This window comes from Eutrigla gurnardus (genome assembly GCF_963514095.1).
Source record: "Eutrigla gurnardus genome assembly, chromosome: 20".
NCBI classification, from domain to species: Eukaryota; Metazoa; Chordata; class Actinopteri; order Perciformes; family Triglidae; genus Eutrigla; species Eutrigla gurnardus.
This window is the reverse complement of record NC_139931.1, coordinates 136,234-158,372: the sequence shown is the minus strand read 5'-3', so window position 1 is coordinate 158,372 and position 22,139 is coordinate 136,234. Positions and strand designations below refer to the sequence as shown.

Below are 22,139 nucleotides of genomic sequence, written 5' to 3'. Positions count from 1 at the left end.
TTTCTGTGTTTTAAAGACAGATTCCTCAAATATTCCTCCATCTACTATCAGCTGCACTTTGAAGGAGGTTTTTAACCTCTTTTATTTAGCTAAACAAAGATGGCGACTGGAAGTGTCACTAACGCTTTATTTCACGGGTCCTCAATATCTGAATATAATCTCTTAAATAAATATAAATATATAATAAGGGGGGTTTAGCTCAGGAGGTAGAGCGGGTTGGCTGGTAACCGCAAGATCACCACCTACTGTACCACCTACTGCTGTAACATGTTATGTCAAATGTCACTAGGAAAAGGAAAAGTTATGTCAAATGAAAAATGCAATGAAAAGAAAAGATTCTGATTCTGATTCTATCCTGTGTGTAATGGGGGCGGGACTAGATAAGCCTTGGCTTCTCCCGCTTTCCCTTTCGGCCATGTGTATTTTTTTGTTACTATGTGAAAATGATGTGTGATGATGATTTAACTGACATGCCCGAAATAAACAAATAAATAAATAAATAAATAAATAAATAAATCACCGGTTCGATCCCCGGCTCCTCCTAGCTGAGTTCCTGGTGTCCCTGAGCAAGATGCCTCACCCTAATAGCCGAATGACGTGCTGGCTGTCGCCCTGCGTGGTTGACTCCACCGTCGGTGTGTGAATGTGTGAGTGAATGGGTGAATGTCAGTCATTCCTGTAAAGCGCTTTGGATAAAAGTTCTATATAAATTAGGACCATTTAGCATTTAATAAAGTCCCCAATAATAAATATATCCTGGCTGAATATTGGGTTTCATTAAAGTGTTTTTCTTTGCTTCTCATCTTTGTGTTGTTTTCTTATGTCGATGTGAGGCGGCGTTAAGCGTCTCTCCGTCAGACCTGAGTGACCAGCGGCTCCTGCAGGTAGAAGTTCACCCCGCGGCGACCGGCAGTTTCCTGTCCGGGGCAAAGTCCGGCGAGCAGTGCCCTGTTGGCCGGTGGGCAGTTACCCTGGCTGTCCGGCCCGTACAGCGGTGCATAATCTCCCATGTGTTCGTGCCCCTCGTCCTCGTCGCACCCGCCCTCCTCGCCCTCCTCGCCCTCCTCACCCTCCTCACCGTCCCAGAGCTGCGTGGAGATGTGTTGGAACTCCGTCCGCTCCTCGCACTCCATCTCACGGTGGTAGAAGTAGCTGAAGTTTGACACGATGACGGGCACTGGCAGGGAGATGGTGAGCACACCGGCGATGGCGCACATGGAGCCCACCAGCTTCCCACCCACCGTCTCTGGGTACATATCCCCATAGCCCACCGTTGTCATGGATACCACGGCCCACCAGAAGGCCTCGGGGATGCTGGTGAACGCCGTGTCGGGGCTGTCCACCTCAGCGAAGTAGGCGGCGCTGGAGAAGAGTATGACGCCGATAAAGAGGAAGAAGATGAGCAGGGCGAGCTCTCGGAGGCTCGCCTTCAGGGTCTGGCCCAGGATCTGGAGGCCCTTGGAGTGGCGGGAGAGCTTGAAGATCCTGAAGACCCTCACCAGCCTGATGACCCGGATGAGGGCCAGGGAGACGGACGGCTGCGCCCCCTTGTCCTTGGCGAGCTCTGTGCCCAGCGTGACGAAGTAGGGAATGATGGCGAAGAAGTCGATGGTGTTCATGACGTCCTTGAAGAAGTGCACCTTGCTGGGAGCACACGTGAAGCGCACGATGAGCTCGAAGGAGAACCAGATGATGCAGATGGTCTCCACGATGAAGAAGGGGTCCTGGAAGGGTGTGAAGCCCGGTGGGACCAGGATGGTTTCGTTGGCTATGGTGGGATGAGGTATGACGGTGAATTGCTGGAAAAACAAAAAGATGAATCGGTTACAGATTAAACCATGGAGCCCAGATCACCATGGAGACGATGTTTACAGGGGAGGAAACAAGGACAGAGGAGAAGTGAAGAGAAGCAATTATTCCTGAAGTTTGTCCTCAGCACATTGGTGGTGTGACACCTGTCGTCGGGGTCCGATCCAGCCCGATGACATCGCTGATACTGTGCTAACTTCTCTCCCTCATCTCCATTTTCACTCGACCGGCTTTAATTTTCCTCGTGGACTTTTTATATAAATCAGTTTTGTCTATATTTAAACACACACACACACACACACACACACACACACACACACACAAAAACATTAAGTTCATGTGACGCTGGGTTGCCTTACAGCTCCGAAAGGCATCTGACACTTAATTTAACCCGGCCGCTGTTTTTTTTTTTCTGGGAAGGAGGTGCAGGTTTGACATGACTCGGTGTTAGTGTCTTTTAACAAGTTAGATTGAGTTACTCTGAGCTTCTGGTGGCCTTGCAGCACATTTTGTCCCCGACACTATATGTATTAATACGTTTTTATATATCTAACACGTTGACTGAAATAAAAAACAGTTTGACTGCTTTAACATTAAGAGTCCCCAGAGGATGAACCCTGATGCCGTTTTGCATACTTTTGTGGTGCTGACATTTTTTTGTGTGAAATCCCACTAGCATCATCTGTATTTTGTGTTTAGTGCTAATTAGCGAATGTTAGTATGTTATTTCTGCATGTTAGCATGCTGACATTAGCATTTAGCTCAGTACAGCCCTGGGAGTAGAACGGACAGAACCCTCAAATCAACGTAACTTTCCACCGTTACCACAGTTACCACAGTTACCACAGTTACCACTGTTACCAACTTTTCTTTTGTAGTCAAAAACCTGAGAAAACCATTCAGTGTCCGTTCTACTGTTGTACTTCTGTGGTGCAGCCTCAGAGCTGCTAGTGGGTGTAAATGCACAAGAAATAGTCCTCAGTCACCAAAATCTTGCAAGTTTTTTTCTTAAATTAGTTCAGGATGTGTTCTTAAACCACAGAATTGTTTGTATCTGTGTTGCCGTAGTGATTGGTCCCTTTGTCCCTGTATAATTGAAAGCGTGTGCAGCTTCAAGCAGCAATCAAGCATCCGTATTTCGATGTAAAATAAGGAGATGAATGGTTTAAGGTGGAAATCACACCGGTTAACTGTTGTTAGATGTTTGAGGGATTTGAGACTCTGATCCTTCAGCCGTTTGAAAGACATAACATTCATGCATCAGATTCTAACAAATAGATGTACAAGTAGATGTTTGCCGCCACCACCATATCTGTCTATGTACGGGAGTAACGGCGTTGTCGCTGGCGGCGGCGATGATGAGGAACGCGTATCCAAGCGAGCATCCAGAAACTTGCCTCGTCTCCAGGGCTACAGGAGGTGTTCCGCGAAGGCTTATTTAAATTTTTCTGCGCCGGTCATCAGAAAAGTGGATCCAAGTGCGAGCCTCGTTTCCATGCTGTTTTCAGCGCATCGCCCAATGAGTCACAGCGTTTATTAATACAGACGTTGGTTTATGTGTTGATGTGCTCTCAGGGTTCTCCTACCTCTAAATATAGACTTCAGATCTCCAAGGGGTAACCGGAGACAAGGTCATCTCCTATCCTTCGCCTTCACACTCGCCCTCCTTCCTCTCTCTCTTCTCAGTACTATTGAAGTCTCCACCTTGAATGTGATCGTTGGGTCTGGCACTGGTCCCCTGTATCACCCCCCCCCCCCCCCCCCTCCCGAACCTAAACCTCCATCCTACATGCTGCTCCATCTTTTTCCCTGTACCCTGTTTTTACCACCAGGGTTTAACTGCTCATCTCCTTCATTCCTTCGTCTCAATCCGAGTGGATCAGATTTAACGACTAGTCTGAAATAATCTGGGAGTGGAACCTTGCCCTCATCTTCCTCTCTCTGAGACCTTTTTGCTTTCCCTTCCTTCAATCTTGATTCCTATATCTCAATTTGTCTCCTCGTGCTGGAAGACTCCTTGGCAGCATCGGCGATCTGACCCCTGATCGGCTTCCTTCACCCTATCTGATCGTCTCCATACCCTTGACCTCCACCTTCGTCGGCATCCTCACCTCCCTCTGCTCCTTCTCGTTCCTGAACTCAGGCAGAGTCTCCAGGCAGAAGATAAGAATGGAGATCACGATGACCATGACGCTGATGATGGCGATGATGCGGGCGCCGCCGGAGGACTCGGGATACTCAAACAGCATCCAGAGGCGGCGTTGCAGGTCGTTGGCGGGCAATGGCCTCTCCTCCTCCTTGGGGAAGCCCTCGTCCGCCTTGTAGCGGTCGATGATCTCCTCGCCGAGCTCGTAGAAGCGCAGCTCCTCCAGGAACATGTCCAGGGGCACGTTGGCGGGCCGCCGCAGACGCCCACCGGACTGGTAGAAGTACAGGATGGCGTCGAAGCAGGCGCGGCTCCGGTCCAGGAAGAGTTCGTTCCTGTAGGGGTCGAAGTAGCGAAGGCGACGACGCGGGTCGCCCAGCAGGGAGTCGGGGAACTGGGCCAGGGTCCGGGTCTGGGTCTCATAGCGCATCCCCGACACGTTGATGGCGAGGCGTTCAGCGAGCGCCCAGCCGCTCCTCCAGTGGCAGCGGCGCCGCTCCTTCCTGCCCTCCTCGCTCGGCTCCTTCCCACTGAATTCCTTCTCCAGCTTGTTGTGCTTGTCTTTGGTCCGCTTGTCCTCCTCACTGACCTCCTCGCCTCTCTCCTTATCTTTTGTCTGCCCTCCTCCTCCTCCTCCTTTGTCTTGATGATCCATCACTTAGTTAGAAATCAAGGTTAACCTGGCAACGTAGAAACAGCCAGAAGAAAATACAAACGGTCCTTTAGTTGTTTAAATGTGTCATAAATCCACATTTTCACCAATAATACATTATTATTTTGGAACTGATCAATAAATTAGTAAAAATCTAAATCTCACCTTTGTTGTCTCTGTAAATTCAGCTAAGCAATTTTCTGGACAACAGGAAAAACATTTGTTACTTAAATCACTGTATAGATATTAGCTTGAATTGTGTGATTAAATAGATAAAACACTGACCACCACTGACTTAAAAGAAAATTAGATTTCTGCATTGTTTCCAACCTTTCTCCTCTATATTCTGTGTATAATGTAAATGACATCATGCACACATGCAGCTTCATGCTCATCACCAGTTTGTCACCATGTCCAGTCCACCGGTAGAAACCTCCCGTGACCCACGAGCCGGAGCTGCTGATTGGAAACTAATCACGCCTCCAGAGAGCGACCATGACTCCTGCCGTACCTCCACCTCAGGGTGCCTGTTGGGCCTGACCCCTTCCCTTCTTTTGAGACGGTTTGTGTATCAGGTCCAGACACCCCCCCCCCCCCCCCCCCCCCCTGCATGTCGTCCCACCTTCATGTGTCATGTTTTTGGTAGTAGGAGGGGAGGTGGCGTGGCTCCTTCAGGGGCTGCAGCGGCGGCGGCGGTGTTAATCCGCATCGCTGGTGAAGTTTAGATGGTTAGGCTTGTTTGTAGGTCACTCATGGTCTTCACTTGTGCTCTCTCTCTCACGCTCAGACCCCCCCCCCCCTCCGGGAATGCTGTCAGGGCCGAAATTCAATCTTTGACGCTCTGCTCCTGCAAAAGCACCGCCGCCTCCTTTTCTCTGCCCCCCGGCGACCCTTCCTGTCGGAAAATGTCAACCTCTGACCCCCCTCGCTCTGTCTTAAACATATATTGCATTATGATAATAAAAACCAGGATTAAATATTTCATTGAAAGGAGAAGTTGTGGTCATCTGAATGAAAACCCAAATGTTTCCATAACTCTCATTTTCTCTTTTGAAGTTACATTTTTGTCACTTGACTGTGAATTATATGCAGAATTGTCCACAAATATAAAACACATGTAGATGAAACTTGACCTGCTTTTTAAAATTAAATATAAATCTGGATGTCTGTGGTTATTTTAGACATCATCGTGAAGTCTTCTCTTGTGGATGGATTACTGAACTGAGTACAGGTCCAGTACAGGGTCCATTAAACAGAATTAGAAAGCTAGGATAATAAATAACATATTAGAAATAAAATCTATATATAAGTCAAGAAATCAACACTGAAGGAATAAACATAGACTCTCTCTGTCTCTATGAGACATCGGGGGTAGGAGCCCTCTAAACAACTACAAAGAGACTCAAAACAACAACAGAAAGAGGCTAAATGACTATAGAAAAACTACAAATCCCATAACAAGAAGCACTTTTCATGTTAACGTTAGCATTTCTTACTTCCCAGAATCATAAATCCATCTGTAAATTAAATAAACAAGAAATGCTGACACTCTCAAAATCCCCAGCCTAATCACTGTATTTTTTTCTGGCGTGTTTTATGATGGAGAACATTTTATTAGTCACGCAAGCAACATTGCTCAAATCTCAACTATTATATGGATGACTGTTAACTTTTACACATTTGTGTAAATCAGAGGATGAATCCTACTGATGTTTCCTTTAGCAACACCAGCAGGTCAATGTTTTTTTTTTTTTTACTTCTGTCAAAAATCTCAATGTTGGAAAAGGAAGTTCTAATTTCCCCCCAAATGTTTTACTCAAATTAGTTTAAAAAGTCTTCCACTAACACGCTAACCTGTATGGGGAAACTCATTATTAGCATGTAAGCACTGTCCTCAACTCAACATTACTTGGCAACCCTGATCATTAGCATTGTCCTTATGTTCTTGCTAGCGTGCTAATGCTAACACGCTAACCTGAATGGGGAAACTCAACATTAGCATTGTCCTTATGTTCTTGCTAGCGTGCTAATGCTAACACGCTAACCTGAATGGGGAAACTCAACATTAGCATTGTCCTTATGTTCTTGCTAGCGTGCTAATGCTAACACGCTAACCCGAATCATCATGCTAGTAATGAGTTTCCCCATTCAGTGAATGGGGAAACTCATTACTAGCATGTTAGCATTGTCCTTATATTCTTGCTAGCGTGCGAATGCTAACATGCTAACATGTATGGGGAAAACTCAACAATTAGCATGTTAACTTTATTGTTATGATCTCGCTAGCGTGCCAATGCTAACACGCTAACCTGTGTGGGGGTACGTACGTGCAGTCAACATTAAAAAATGATTTTTCACAATTTGATTATTGTGTAAAATCAATAATCAAAGGTTTTATTGTTCCAAGGTTTGTTGCCCGGCCTTCAATGCTCTTTATGTAATCCATCCATCCATTGTCTACCGCTTATCCTGTATTCAGGGTCACGGGGGGCTGGATCTTTATTTAATCAAGTTCACAATTTATTGGCCTTTTTTTTTAGAGAGAGAGAATTATGTTATTTCTGACACTACCAAAAGCACCTGAAGGCAGCAGAGGAACCCCCCGTCATTCGCTTGAACTTTGAACGTCACGCACATAAACTTCGGCGGACATTTGGTGAAGTGAAGAGTAAAGAGTACGCGTTCATCTTCATACGTGAACGTAATAATTAGAGCAGAAAATACTTCCGGTCTCGCGCAACATACAGATGTGTGTAGGTTCTGCGGTCTCGCGCAGATACTTCCAGGAAGCACGGTTTTGTGATCAGCAGGTGAAATGTCGCTCCGGTACCACAACAAGGTTGTGATTGTGACCGGAGGATCCAAAGGGATCGGCAGAGGGATCGTCCAAGTCTTTGGTAAGTGTTGTCATATATTTCTCGTGTGGATTCCTTTGTGATCAATAAGTGTCGAACTGAACATTTTGTTTTCTGTGACTTGCTTTTTTTTAGTGGAGAACGGAGCCAAAGTGGTGTTTTGTGCAAGAGGAGGTTGGTAATATACTTTTATTCAGCTTTTTCACGTCTTAAGTTCAGTTTGAACTACATTCCTTCGTGTATTTGGTGAAAGTATTTCTGAGTATTTATATGCGAGGTGCACCTGGAAGAAGTAGATCGTTAACTTCTCTAAGAGCAGAAAAGTAGTGTCCTTGAAGCTCCTGTTTCTAGTTATAGAAACGTCTTTATTATGACATATTACATTACAATTTATTATTATTGTATGTTGTAATATGTCAATGTGAAATTTCAGGAGCTTTAGTCTCGTAGGTTTTGTGTGCACATGAACAGTATATCATAGAAGTAAAGTACAGTTAAAAGTGTATAGAACTTTATTAAATATGTCACAGGTGCAGCAGGTGAGGCTCTGGAGGCGGAGCTAAACCAAGCAGGACCAGGCTCCTGCAGATTTGTCGCATGTGACATCTCCAAAGAGGACAGCATCAAGGTGGTGTGCAGCTTTATTATTATTGTTGTGATTGTGGTTGTTAAGCTGGACATGAACACAAGATCATCAGCTGACTTCAACCTTCGAGGCCAAATCATCCAAGCGGATCTAAGATGAATGTCCATCAAAATGCGGGCGTGTCAATTTAAATCGCCGCAGGCTGAGAACCGGTTCTGTGTTTGCTGGAGCTTCTGTTTGCTCTCGTGGGTGAAGCTCTTTGTGTTTCTTCCACAGAGATTGATCTCAGTCACCGTGGAGCTTCACGGACACGTCGACTGTCTGGTCAACAACGCAGGGTGGCGTGAGTCTCACACTTCCTTTCTTCACACACGATGAGCATCCTTTTATTACTTCATCTCCTTTTTACTCCCGTGTTCAGACCCTCCTCACAAAGCGATTGACGACACCACAGCCGAGGAGTTCAGGGATCTGCTGAATCTCAACCTCATCAACTATTTCCTGGCTTCTAAAGTAAAATCTCCAATTTATTTAATCTTTCACGGTTCAATTAATTCATTATAAATGAATCCCACATATTCAGATTTACATGGAAGAAAAGAGGCTGTAAGGCTTTGACTCTTATAAGCAACTAAATCTAATGGTGAAATTTAAACACAACCACCTACTTATAATATATTATTATCATGGTTAATATTATCATTAATGTTTAATGAGCGGTGACGGGAACAAGGGAGAGTGTTTTAAATATTGTAGTCTGGCAAACTAATATCTGAATTTATGTGATCTGAAGTAAATATGGATTCAATTCAATAAAAAAACAACTTCTTGTATGTTAATAATAATAATAATATGATCTCTCTTTCTCCCTCTCTCTCAGTGTGCGTTGCCGTTCCTGCGACAGCGTCAGGGAAACATCATAAACGTTTCCAGTCTGGTGGCGTCCATCGGTCAAAACCACGCCGTGTCATATGTTGCCACCAAGGTGAGCTCATCCTCCTTCCTCCTCCTTCCTGCTGTCATAATTCCTTCAGTCAGCTGGAGCAGCAGTGTGTAATGTGATCTCTTCTCCACCAGGGGGCGATCGTTTCCATGACAAAGGCGATGGCCGTGGATGAGAGTCGCTACAATGTGAGAGTCAACTGGTGAGTCTGAACTGGAGTGTGATTCAGGTTTAGAGTGACCTGGACTCTTCTAGGGCGTCTGGACTCTTCCAGGACCTCTGGACTCTCTAGAACCATTGGACTCTTCTCAGACCTCTGGACTCTTCCAGGACCTCTGGACTCTCTAGAACCATTGGACTCTTCTATGACCTCTGGACTCTTTCAGGACCTCTGGATTCTCTAGAACCTCTGGACTCTTCTAGGACCTCTGGACACTTCCAGGATCTCTGGACTCTTCCAGGACCTCTGGACTCTCTAGAACCATTGGACTCTTCTCAGACCTCTGGACTCTTTCAGGACCTCTGGATTCTCTAGAACCTCTGGACACTTCCAGGATCTCTGGACTCTTCTGGGATCTCTGGACTCTTCCATGACCTCTGGACTCTCTAGAACCTCTGGACTCTCTAGAACCTCTGGACTCTTCGACGACCTCTGGACTCTTCCAGGACCTCTGGACTCTCTAGAACCTCTGGACTCTTCCAGGACCTCTGGACTCTCTAGAACCTCTGGACTCTTCTAGGACCTCTGGACTCTCTAGAACCTCTGGACTCTCTAGGATCTCTGGACTCTTCCAGGACCTCATGACTCTCTAGAACCTCTGGACTCTCTAGAACCTCTGGACTCTTCCAGCACCTCTGGACTCTTCCAGGACCTCTGGACACTTCCAGGACCCCTGGACTCTTCCAGGACCTTGTGTCTGTGTGAAGCGGCGTCACCGGTACGGACCAGAGAACAGGTTCGATGCTCCCTGGACAGGAAGCACATCCTGTTGCCAGGGCAACAGCCGAAATGTTGGTGAACTACTTCACACGTCCAAGGAGGAGACCTCCAGCAGACGAAGGAGATCAGTGTGGTGAAGAGGAGCTGCTCTCAAAAGTTGATGAACAGGTCCCCCGTCCCCCCACAAAGAAAGGGAAGCACCAGTTCTGCACCCTGCCCCCCCAAAACTGGCCCAGTCAACACCCCCACACCGTGACTCACAGTATTAACGAGCCCACAAGTGAAACACCTGAACCAGCCAAGGCCCCTCCCCCATTCTAAAGGTCACCATAAAATGTTTAATATTTAATGATGAATTGTCTTCATATGATGGTTATTTATCTGTGTGTTATTTAAACAGGAAACAAACATCTTCACATTAAGATGCCGTAATCATTCTGGCATGTAGAAATGATTATACTGATTCATTAACCAGAAAGTTATATATCTGTGATTCACATCTATCCATTGTTGTCTAATCACGTGCTTGTTGCAGCCTCTCTCCGGGGAACGTGCTGACGCCGATGTGGGAGGAGCTTGCAGGACAGACGCCGGATGCTGCCGCCGCCATGAAAACGGGAGAAAGCCATCAGGTGAGTTGAACCAGGAAAGATGTGGAAGTGTTAGAAGCAAAAGAACTTGAGAGAGAATAAATGCTTGTTTTATTTGTCAAACATCCAACAAGCTGCTGTTTCAAGTGAAATAACATAAAAACACAAACAGGAAGTTGCCTGTTGGAGAAATGACCCGCCTTCTTCCCCTACAGCTGCTGGCTCGTATGGGGACCGCGGCCGAGTGCGGACTGGCCGCCGTGTATCTGGCCGCCGACGCCACGTTCTGCACCGGCATCGACCTGCTGGTCAGCGGCGGCGCCGAACTGGGCTACGGCGTGAAGAGTCAGATCCCTTCCTGACCGTCCTCACGTAGACCGCTAAGCAAGAAGTGTCCTCGCTAAACCTACAGCACACTCAAAGTCACTCCATGGGGCTGCAACAAGATATGAATCATGAATCACAGATATATAACTTTCCGGTTAATGAATCAGTATAATCATTTCTACATGCCAGAATGATTACGGCATCTTAATGTGAAGATGTTTGTTTCCTGTTTAAATAACACACAGATAAATAACCATCATATGAAGACAATTCATCATTAAATATTAAACATTTTCTGGTCTGTTTCAACAGGGTCTTCCTTTAAAAGCAGCTCTCAAAATGTTAGTAAGGCGTGGGCTTAATATTTTACGGTATTGGTATGATTATTCCATTTTAATGTTGTATTATGTTTTCACATGTGACCTTGTATTGCCCTTTTACTTTGAAGTTCATTGAATCTAAATAAAACGTCTGCTGGTCTCCAACGTCTCCTTGTAGTCGTGGATCAGCTGCTGTAACTCATAATAATGCAGATTATTATTATTATACACTACTGTGAGTTAGAGAGCGTTGCACTATATGTCTGAAATGTCTTTTAATGCTTTTAGGTTGTAGGAAGTCCAGATGTACAGACCGACTCCTGAAAGAGGCAAATATTAACCTCGTTCACTTCCTGTTTGTGTTCAGTATTTCACAGTAGAACTAGAACAACCTGTTCATTAAAACCTGTTGCTTTCTTGAACGTCACAATGAAGGTTTGCTAACTATTGGAATATAAACTGAACACAATTTAATTCAACCACGAGGAGACGAAGGGACTAACTCAGAATCCTGTTGTGGTTCAATAATGATGCAAAGTCACTTTTCTGCTTTTCTGTAAATCAAATTAAATGGGGGGTTTTAGTGGTTAAAGTCTTCTTATTTTGGGACCAAATCTATTTCAAATGTCAGCAATGCATCTGGATTATTAATTATTGTAGGAATGAAAAGAAACATTACTAAGATGATGCCTTTTATTTAATTAAATAAGGAGTTTCTAGTGATGGGTAAATGATACCGAGGCTTTGGAGCTTGTGTCGCTCTTCCTGAAGCGGAGCGGTTCGAACCACTGTGTCGGAGCTTGTATCAAAACACCAGCGTCACGTGACCGAAGCACTAAGTGCTTCGTTGCTTCGAAAAGTTTCGAAGCGTTTCATTGGCTCATAGTGTGCCGGTGCGTGTCATTGGCTCATAGTGTGTGTCAGTGTGTTTCATTGGCTCGTAGTGTTCATGCTTTGTGAGCCTATGACAGCGTGACAGGTTTTAAAGATTTGAGTGGTTTGATGCCACACAAGCTATAAAACATGCATCATTACTCCTCAAAATGTGGTTGTGAGGAGATTTGGAGAGTGAGAGGAGAGTTGGATATTTGGAGAGTGAGAGGAGATTTGGATATTTGGAGAGTGAGAGGAGATTTGGATATTTGGAGAGTGAGAGTGAGAGTGAGAGTGAGAGAACATTTGGAGATTGTGAGAGTGAGAGAACATTTGGAGATTGTGAGAGTGAGTGTGAGAGGAGACTCTGGTGTAAAACACTTATTATACAAACACGATCTGTCTGAGTTCACATACCATGATCAAATAAATAAACCCTTAACCAACCATTAACCCTTCATATCATTTGGATTAATCCGTTGGCATGGGATGTGTTACAGTATGGGCGAGTATGAATGAACAAAACACGTTAATGACCACACAGTCTTTTCTAAACTTTTATTGTTGACATGGGATTGAAACGGTGTCAGAGCTTCAGTCGCGCTCTTGAGAGGTTGCTATGGCTTCAGTTGTCCACCAGATGTCACCATCACTGAAGCGTTGAAGCTTTGAATCTTTTTCAACACAATTGCTAGGAAAGCCTCAGTGCTTCATAAGGCTTCACTTGCCCATCACTAGGAGTTTCTCCGATTTTTTTTGTCCTGGCCAACTATGTAACAAGACCTGCACCACTCCCCACCGGCCGACCAATCAGCGTCCACCTCGATGACCTCGAGTAACCTCCCTTTCCCGAGTCTATCCACGAATCGGATGTCACGCTTTTTGTCACGCCCTCGATTACTTCCTTGAATGAAATGGTTTTATAATTGACGGGCTGTGTCTTTGTAAATTGATTTTAAGCTCATTTTCTCCCACTAGTACCGTGCGCGTGAACAGTCCGTGTGCTTTTTTAAATTTTTAAACCGGAACAAACCGGAAAGAAAAAAGACACACATCAGTCAGAAAGCGTTTATTTCCCCATCAGCTGGTTGTTTAAAGGACTTTTATTATTTGCGGGACGTTTGTGGCCAACCAGCGTCTCAGGTTTCAGAGCGGAACGCCAGGTTGCCTTGAGCTTGTTTCCACACGAACACATAATCGCCGCTGCAGCGTTTACGTAGCGGAGATGGCAGCCCTCCGGACGGTGAGTTTTACTGACTGATGTCTGTGTTTATCAGCTGATTGTGTTGACTGTCCGGGTGAATGATTCACTACAATGAGCGACGGGCGGCCGATGATACCCGAGGAAGGTGAAGGTGGTTTCGGCGGACACGCCGAGTCCCGGAGGCTGGGGGGGGGGGGGGGGGGGGATAACAATGGAGCGGGGAAAGGTCATCACGCCGAACCCCGTTCTGAAATGTGGCAACTAATATCGTTTTGTTTAGAAAAAAAAACCGCAACGCGTTGTAAAACATAACACACCGCAAATGTTCATGATGAGCTCGCAGCGAAGAGTTCGGCAGACATCCAGTTAACAAGTTTGACCTTTAATTCAGGAAAAAACAACGATAAGTTACCAAAACGTCTCGTACCTAAACGCATGCCACGGTTTTGGTGGATCATCGTCAGTTAGATGATTGGCTGATTATTAGAAACATATGCCTCCTTATGACTGTTTCCGTTTAGTTATTTAGTAATAAGCACAGTTAGTTTGTTTTGGCTACACAATAAGCCACGTAAAGATCCGTGTCTGGGTTATTAACGCATGTTAATGCCGTCTCTTGCCTCCAGCTGTCTCACAGTTTTGATGTTAACTCTAGACAGACACCAATGCTAACTTTAGCATTAGCTAATTCCGTTTTTTTACTTTAATTAAAAAATGCGAGTAGGCTGTATCGTGTTTCACGTGCGTGCGACGTCACAGAAAACATCTACATATTAATGAATGGAAACGCAACTTGTTCTCGCAATCGGTCAGAACTTGCGTCATCCAGCGAAGTGCGCGCCACACCCGCGTCCTCGTGCACGGCGTGGACTGTCTGTGAGCGTTAGTGAGTGCTGGAGTCCAGCTGTAATACACACGTGCATATTATATCGTATTGTGAATGAACAGGAAATGCTGGGAAGCCATTAAACTGCACTTTTCCAGCAGAAAGTCATTCTCCTCTGCAGTGATTTTGGTTTTTAGTGGTTTTCCATTGTCGGACCCACAGGATCCTTTGCACCTCCTCACCTTGCATACATTCCCCACCTTGAAGAGTAGCCTACATACATGCCCGCTTCTAATTCCAGCACATTGGCCTGACTCTCTGCTGCAGGTATGTGTGATCAGCTGCATGCTGGGAACAGCAGGCAGAAGCCCCGTCACTGCTGAGTCACACACAATGTCAGACACGCCGCCCCGGTGTTTTCCCAAAGGCTGGACTTGTCGTCGTCCGGGGAGACGACAGATCTTTAACAGTATTGCAATAAGTTGTCGGGCTAAGCCTTTGAAGCAGACGATCATTAATATTGTATAACACAGAGTCGTGTGGTGTTTGGTTCCAGGCACTACAAGGACGACTCGTTCAGGCCCTCCCCGTGTCATTGGGCTCTCTGAGGTTCGCCAGTTCCTTTAAGGTAACGAGGACAAACATTTTCTGATCTACAGTCCGTCATGTCAGAGAGTACACGGTGTTTCTAAATCTCCAAGGGAAGCAGGACGTGACGTCACTCCAAAGAGGGATTTATGTCTTGGTCTTGCCTCGAGTTTAAAGTTTCTCTTCCCTCTCTGTCTTTTCCTCTCTATCTGCCTGTTGGAATAATCACATTCAGTTTAATTGAACTCAATTAATTGTGTCTAATTGACCAGATAAGTCAGCTGCTCGACTAATTGTCCTTTTGTAAAGCATGCTCAGCCAATAATGTGGATTTAAAATTTAAAAAAAGATCACTGTTCTGCATCGCCTGCTCTGCTCTTGTCCCGTCCACTTCTTTTCCTCCCCACCGTCCTCCGTCTCCGGCTCGCTTGTCCGTCTCCACCTCAGGCTGCCGATATGGTCATCGAACGCAACGCGGCATGCAAGCCGAAGCCCGAGCCCTCCACGCTGGTGTTCGGCAAGCAGTTCTCCGACCACATGCTGACCATCAACTGGTCGGAGCGCGGCGGCTGGGAGGCTCCACACATCAAACCCTTCCAGAACCTGTCGCTGCACCCGGCCAGCTCCGCCCTGCACTACTCCATCGAGGTGAGCCCTCGCCATTGTGTTCACTGGCTGCAGCAAGAACAAGACTTTTATACAAAACTACCAATGGCTGGTGTTTCATGCAGCCGTGGTATTACTGTAATAATTCATTTCATAGTTCTGCACTTATTAAAGTGAGAATGTCTCTGAAGCGTGTTATTCACTTTTTCAACTGACTGGCCAGGTTTGTAATGAACCTTCACATCATTCAGTCAGAGGCAGCATGGGGAGAATGGCCTCAACACAAATGTGGTAAATGGGTAAAGATGCTGTTTGCTGTTGTTGAAAGTAAAGTGTTTTCCGGTCCGTCTCCCTGCAGCTGTTTGAAGGCATGAAGGCGTTCCGCGGCGTAGACGACCACATCCGCCTCTTCAGGCCGATGCTGAACATGGAGCGGATGCACCGCAGCGCCGACAGAAGCAGCCTCCCCGTGAGTTTGCACGACCTCAGAAACAGTCAGGATTGGTCCGAGCATCTGGGCACATCATTGTGTTCCTCAGATGTTACATGTTTTCTGTGTGAACGCCCACTAACACTGATTTAACCCCCCCTTACATCAGGCCCTACTGCTCTGAATGTAACTCAAATTCTTCAGATTCCCGACGTATTAAGCCTTTATTATGTTAGGAAGCCACTTGGCAACATGCCCAGTTTACGCCCTAAAACTCTGAGCAACGCCGCCCACAAGACTTTATCTGGAGCTCAGAACACAATGGAAACTATGTTCAGCGCTGCACCTCTGAATCCAGTGTTTGCTTCCAAAGAGAACTTTTAAAGGTAGAAATAAGACAAATACAACGTTGATACTGATGATGTCATCTTCAGACCTTCAGACTGTGAACTTTCCCACCTTAGGGATCATACATTAAAACAAATAAATCCTCTTTCAGTAAATGTCATTACAGCTGCATTGATTGTTTGATATCAGCGTTTTCACTCCAACATTTACTGACATTAAAAACATAAAAATGATGTCCTCATCCTTGGTTTTCTCTGCAGCTCTTTGATAAGGGTGAGCTGCTGGAGTGCATCAGGAAGCTGGTGGAGGTGGACCAGGACTGGGTTCCCTTCTCTCAGGACGCCAGCCTCTACATCAGACCCACCTTCATAGGAATCGAGGTGAGCTTTATCTGACAAACTGAAGCTTTAGTGATTAAAGGAGCTGTGGTTGGTCCTCACTGACTTCCTCCCCCTCCAGCCGTCGCTCGGCGTCTCTCGTGCAGGAGAAGCTATGATCTTCGTCATCGTCGGCCCGGTGGGGCCCTACTTCGCCACGGGGTCGTTCAACCCCGTCTCCCTGCTGGCGGACCCCTCGTTTGTCCGGGCTTGGAAAGGAGGCGTCGGGGCCTATAAGATGGGAGGGTGAGGATGCTATCTCTCTTTATGCATCTGTGTGGTAGAGATAACGATTACGTATCATGAATTATTAATTCATATTAAGATAGATTGCATGTTCATTTGAATAAACGCAATGCATTACGGGCAAAACCAGTTCTGTACAGTAGCTTCTTCTTCTACTGGCCTGCAGGGTGAGTGCGTGTAGCGGCATGAAAGCTCCCAGAAATGAACCCGAAACCTGCCGACGCCCCCGGTGGCTGTTAGTTTGATTTCATATGCAGGAGCGTTTTCTATTTCAAACCACAAAATCACTTCATCCATGTTTATTTAATTGTGGGAAGTCAAAATTAGCCTTGGCATCTTTGCATCTTTTATCTTATAAATTATACTTAATTATTCATAATTACTATTATTGATTATTTATTAATTGAAGCACTCCACCCATAGACTTGACAAGTCACACCATAACTTTAATGGCGTTCTTAAAGTCCCAGTCGGCAAGTCTGGCGGATCGAGGGCACTCTGTCAGATTTTGAATGTTTCCAAGTCTCACGCTCCTCCCCCACGACCACCGAGCTCCTCCCCCACGACCACCGAGCTCCTCCCCCACGACCACCGAGCTCCTCCCCCACGACCACCAAGCTCCTCCCCATCGACCACAAGCTCCTCCCCCACTACCACCGAGCTCCTCCCCCTCAACCATCGAGCTCCTCCCCATCGACCACCGAGCTCCTCCCCCACGACCACCAAGCTCCTCCCCCTCGACCACCGAGCTCCTCCCCCACGACCACCGAGCTCCTCCCCCACGACCACCGAGCTCCTCCCCCACGACCACCAAGCTCCTCCCCCACGACCACCAAGCTCCTCCCCCACGACCACAAGCTCCTCCCCCACTACCACCGAGCTCCTCCCCCTCAACCACCGAGCTCCTCCCCCACGACCACCGAGCTCCTCCCCCTCGACCACCGAGCTCCTCCCCCACGACCACCAAGCTCCTCCCCCACGACCACCGAGCTCCTCCCCCTCGACCACCGAGCTCCTCCCCCTGGACTCCGTGCCCTTTGAACTCCCTTAGATCACGCCACCTTTTACCACGTGGTTTTATCACGAGCACCGTCGCCGTCTTTCTTTTTTCCTTCTTTTCCACCGGTGATTTCTTCTCCTTGGTTGTTTTGGACCTCCTCGTTTGGGTTTTTAACGAGGAATTAGAAGCTTGTTGCTACTTCCCTCCGCCTCCCCCCTGTGATAGTGGTACGACCCGAGGGGGGAGGGGCTCTGTGTGTGCACGAACACAGCCCTGCGTGCTGATTGGACAGGATGATCCGGGCGCTGTCGATCTTTTGCAAAACAAACAACAACACACTTTTTCTTCTAAAACCGGATGATTTCTGTTGTTCTATCGGAGCGTAGTGTCGGCTTCAGTGAATGTGATCACATGTTGACTGTGACTTTAATGAACAACATGAAGGTTGATAGACGTTTATGTTGTTACACATCATAAATCAATCAAAGGAACCTTCTGAACCCGACAGACAGCAACATGTGGATTCAAAGAAATCTTTTTATTGGGAAAAAATGATTAATGTACATAATAGACATAATTATACATGTCTAAAGTAACTGAATAATGAATGAATAAATTATCAATAAAAATAAATAGAGAAAAGATAATTGAATGCAATACTTAGAAAGATGATAGGAGACGGTGTAAAACAGGACAAATGTAGATAATTTAATTTGAAGCAGAAGCTGGATGTGAATCAGTTTCAAACCAGTCATGGGTTTTAAATTTGAGAAGAACAAGAAAATAGACAAACCTGAATTTTACTTTTTTGCACAATTAATCAGCATGATTTTTCTAATTATAATGAATAAAATGGTGTTCTTTTCTAAAGTAGTGCATGTGCTTTATAGCATTAGACTGGCTGGTTGAAGACACACCTCAGCTTTAGCGATGGTTGCCATGGCGCTGGCTGGTGTTCAGGTCAAATCTGTGCCAAGAACAGAAGTGTGGAACAATAGACCTACAAGACGAACTTGTTGTCCCGTCCAACCAGGAAAAGAACACGATATTATGTACAGTTGGGTAGGACAATGTCTTCTATGAGATCACTCGTCAAACAGGCGGACCAATGACACGGAGCCAACAGGCGAACATACCTGATGTGACAAAGATCTGTTGGGTTGCGTTTTATCTCCTGTCATGAAAAAAGCATACTATAGCATGTTGAAAAAAGTAGTGAAAACAGTCATAGTAACGTATGTCGGAAAAGGTTGTGAAAATAATCATAGTAACGTTTGTCGTAGAGCAGTATGTCAAATCGTTACGAAAAAAGTAATTAAAAAAGTCCTATTTTTAAACATTCGTCGTTCGTCTTAGTACTTCAGCTTCAGTGTTGTGACACCTGAGAAAAACCCAAGCTTTCCACAGTTCGTATGACTCATCATTCATTGTTTATTGAAGTCACAAGGAAATAGTGTTTCCAGAGAAACCACTTTCTCCATTTACTGGTTTCAAACACTAAGTCAGCTTCCCGGATTTACATGACGTGTCCAAAAAAACAAAGGTCAAGCGGTCAACCGGTGAGTAGAAACAGTAAAGAGTCTAATAATGGGACATTAAAATGAATGAACATGCCCTCATCAGGAACTACGGGCCGACGATAGCGGTGCAGAACGAGGCGGTGAAGCGAGGCTGTCAGCAGGTCCTCTGGCTGTACGGAGAGCAGGAGGAGATCACCGAGGTCGGCACCATGAACCTCTTCATCTACTGGACCAACGAGAACGGAGGTCCGGAAACACCATTTAAAGGAGCCTTTGTTGTTACTGCTGTACTCGCTTGTGATTCTAATGAAGATGACACTTGTGTGCAGAGAGAGAGTTGTTCACTCCTCCTCTGGACGGCATCATTCTCCCAGGAGTCACCAGGCAGTCTCTGCTGGACCTGGCCAGGACCTGGGTAAGACCCAGCCATTACACAGACGTTTCCCTGAGCAACCCTCGGCGGTAGAGCGTTAAACTGGATGTTGCTTCCTGTCCGTCAGGGCGAGTTCAAGGTGACGGAGCGTACCATGGCCATGAAGGAGCTGCTGGAGGCTCTGGATGCCGGGAGGATCCTGGAGGTGTTCGGGGCCGGGACGGCCTGCGTCGTGTCCCCCGTTGGCAGCCTCCTCTACAGGGGAAAGGTCAGACTACATCATTCTATTCTATGATTTGCTCAAAGAGGCTGTAATCTGATGACTTGAATGTTTGTAAACCCACTGATCGTTCTGGGTCTGGACTCGGGGACTGAAATGTGTCTCTGTCCCTCAGACGTACCAGATCCCCACGATGCAGAACGGTCCGGACCTGGCCAAGAGGTTCCACAAAGAGCTCACTGACATTCAGGTAGGTGCATTCAGGCAAAGGTTCAGCAGGTCGGCGCCCCCACATGGCAGGAAACAGTACTGCCAGAAAAACCTCCACGAATGAGGACGTGTGTTGTAATTCAGAGACTGAGTCAGGATTATTGTTTTGGTTTGATTATTCATTTTTATTAAAATATTTCTACATATTATACATATATTTGTACACATATTATTTTAAAACTGTGTATATATGGCTGCATATGTGTATATAGTGTCTTTTTAAAAAAAATGTATAGTTATTTTTGAGTTTATGTTCTTGACTGCAGTATTTTGCCTCTTGTTTATTCTTTGTAATTATTGCAAGGCAAATTACTTTTATGTGTAAAACGTACTTTGCATTTAACTCTTTTAACTTTCTGATTATTATGTTCATATAAAAAAGAGTAAAATCCTCACACTGGGAAAACCTTTATTATAGTGATTATAATAGTTTTGTCAGTTTCAGTTCTTGACCAAATGCAACAAGAGAATTGAGGTAATTTGTTGCAGCTCTTGTGTTGTTTTAGCCTGATTTGTTACTCCTCGTTTAACTTGATAAGATAGAGGAATCTAAATAAAGAAATGTATTTTTCACTCTTCTTCCCTCGTCTTTTCCAGTACGGACGTACACAGAGCGACTGGGCACCGCTGGTGGTTTAACGGCTGCATCGCACATGCCAGTCGTATCAACGGTCAGTCCCATGATTCCAGTTGGATGACCAGCCCCCCCTCCCCCAACCGAGCAGACAGACGCCTCTCTCTTTGTCGGCCTTCTCAGGTTTCTCTCATAGGAATACGGTTGTTGGGTTGGCTTTGGAAAGCAATATTAATAACGATATGCAATGTTTTGACCTTTAACCTCAAGGTACGTATGACAAAGCAGGAAAAACGGCTGTCATTGGAAGGGTGGGGGGGGGGGGGGGGGGGGATATACACAGCACATCTCTAATCTAATTAGGTCAATTTGCATAAAGAATACACTCCTTTTAAGTATTAGTCATAGTAATATTCCCTTGGTTGAATTCCTTATGAGGACAATGCTTATAATTAACAGCACAAACATTGATTTAAAAAAAAAAAAAAATGCACAAACATGCATATTTCAGCCGTAGGAGGTGAAATATTTGTAATATTAAAGCTGCAACATTTTCAGTGTGTAGGACCGTTTTAACATGGTATTTGACAACAGGAAGAACGTTTATGAACAATAACCTGTACTTGCTCCAACAACCTGTGGTCTTTTCTCTGAAAACCTTGTAACTGTTAAGTGTGAGTAGTACTTGTACATGCACCATAGGATGATGTTTTTATTCCGTGTATATAATATAATCTGAGAGAGTATCGCTGTTAGATTTCCATGGGGAGTTTGCACTGATATTATTTTATATCTGAGCGTGGACTCAGCTGTTAGGGAGGAAACCAGAGCGGATTTTATGTTTGATTGAGATGACGAAGGTCTAATGATTGGACGCCGCGCTGTAGAAGAGAAGGACTGTTACATGCTGGCAGTTACTCGTCGTCATCAAAGCAATGCAACAAACACAGACGGTTATTTTAGAGGGTTTTTTCTCATTAGGATGTGAAATTAGGCAGACTGTCTTCCAAAGTACTTGACTGTGTCACAAGTTGTTTTTACTGTATTCTAGCTTCACGTCCATCCCTCTGTTATTCCTTACTTTGAATGTATTTCTGTTTTTACATACTGTCCCTCTCCTCTGTCTAAGTGCCTGACCTCAGTCTGTTAGTCTGTTCTGCTCTGGATCTCCAGCTGCTGTGATTCTTTTTCCGTTTGTGCACTCGGGATGGAGCTGCATTCTTTGTCAGTTTAGGTGTTTTAAAATGTGCTGTTACTTTTACTCCGCTTCAATGTTTTTACAATAAACCTGATTTGGGTTCAGTATATTTTCAATTATTTCACTAGAACACTTAATTGAGCTCAAGTCATAGGGAACTATGACATAACAAAGCATAGTATGCATGACTCGTATAGTATGTTACAAAAATTATGATATAAAAAAATCAAAGGTTATGGTATAGTATGAAAATGTTTTTTTCTGTTTTTGCAAACAAACCCTTCACAAAAATGCATTTAATACACAGACTTTTCTCGT

The 22,139-nt window shown here is 45.4% G+C and overlaps 2 protein-coding genes across 3 annotated transcripts; one reads left to right on the top strand and one right to left on the bottom strand.

The window, feature by feature from the left end:
- Positions 1–630: 630 nt before the first annotated feature.
- On the bottom strand, positions 631–5,177 carry kcna7 (potassium voltage-gated channel, shaker-related subfamily, member 7). The gene is made up of 4 exons (XM_084036269.1): positions 5,006–5,177; positions 4,773–4,807; positions 3,921–4,635; positions 631–1,799 (listed from the first exon to the last, which is right to left on the bottom strand). Exons 3-4 carry the CDS (start codon positions 4,608–4,610, stop codon positions 855–857), a joined length of 1,635 nt encoding a protein of 544 aa, XP_083892395.1. The 5' UTR covers positions 4,611–4,635; positions 4,773–4,807; positions 5,006–5,177; the 3' UTR covers positions 631–854.
- A 2,144-nt stretch (positions 5,178–7,321) lies between these two features.
- Positions 7,322–21,925, top strand: LOC311030504 (branched-chain-amino-acid aminotransferase, cytosolic-like). 2 transcript variants are annotated; one of them, XM_084036272.1, is made up of 18 exons: positions 7,322–7,504; positions 7,598–7,636; positions 7,993–8,090; positions 8,325–8,391; positions 8,470–8,561; positions 8,929–9,033; positions 9,126–9,193; positions 10,467–10,563; positions 14,628–14,699; positions 15,107–15,307; positions 15,624–15,734; positions 16,304–16,423; positions 16,503–16,666; positions 19,290–19,432; positions 19,516–19,601; positions 19,687–19,827; positions 19,955–20,029; positions 20,647–21,925. In XM_084036272.1, the coding sequence occupies exons 1-18, from the start codon at positions 7,423–7,425 to the stop codon at positions 20,686–20,688; spliced, it is 1,803 nt and encodes a 600-aa protein (XP_083892398.1). In that variant the 5' UTR covers positions 7,322–7,422; the 3' UTR covers positions 20,689–21,925. The 2 variants fall into 2 exon arrangements, with proteins under 2 accessions (XP_083892398.1, XP_083892397.1); XM_084036271.1 differs by lacking the exons at positions 7,322–7,504; positions 7,598–7,636; positions 7,993–8,090; ... (3 more) ...; positions 9,126–9,193; positions 10,467–10,563 and adding an exon at positions 13,014–13,284.
- Positions 21,926–22,139: the final 214 nt, after the last annotated feature.

What these genes read in the sequence shown, in the direction of transcription:
- kcna7 (XM_084036269.1), bottom strand. Translation starts at nt 4,610, where the DNA reads ATGGATCATCAAGACAAAGGAGGAGGAGGAGGAGGGCAGACAAAAGAT. An exon ending in ACGAGAAGGAGCAGAGGGAG is followed by an intron (nt 1,800 to 3,920) that starts GTGAGGATGCCG and finishes TTGTTTTTCCAG; the next exon opens with CAATTCACCGTCATACCTCA.
- LOC311030504 (XM_084036272.1), top strand. Translation starts at nt 7,423, where the DNA reads ATGTCGCTCCGGTACCACAACAAGGTTGTGATTGTGACCGGAGGATCC. An exon ending in AGGGATCGTCCAAGTCTTTG is followed by an intron (nt 7,505 to 7,597) that starts GTAAGTGTTGTC and finishes GCTTTTTTTTAG; the next exon opens with TGGAGAACGGAGCCAAAGTG. An exon ending in ACTATTTCCTGGCTTCTAAA is followed by an intron (nt 8,562 to 8,928) that starts GTAAAATCTCCA and finishes CCTCTCTCTCAG; the next exon opens with TGTGCGTTGCCGTTCCTGCG.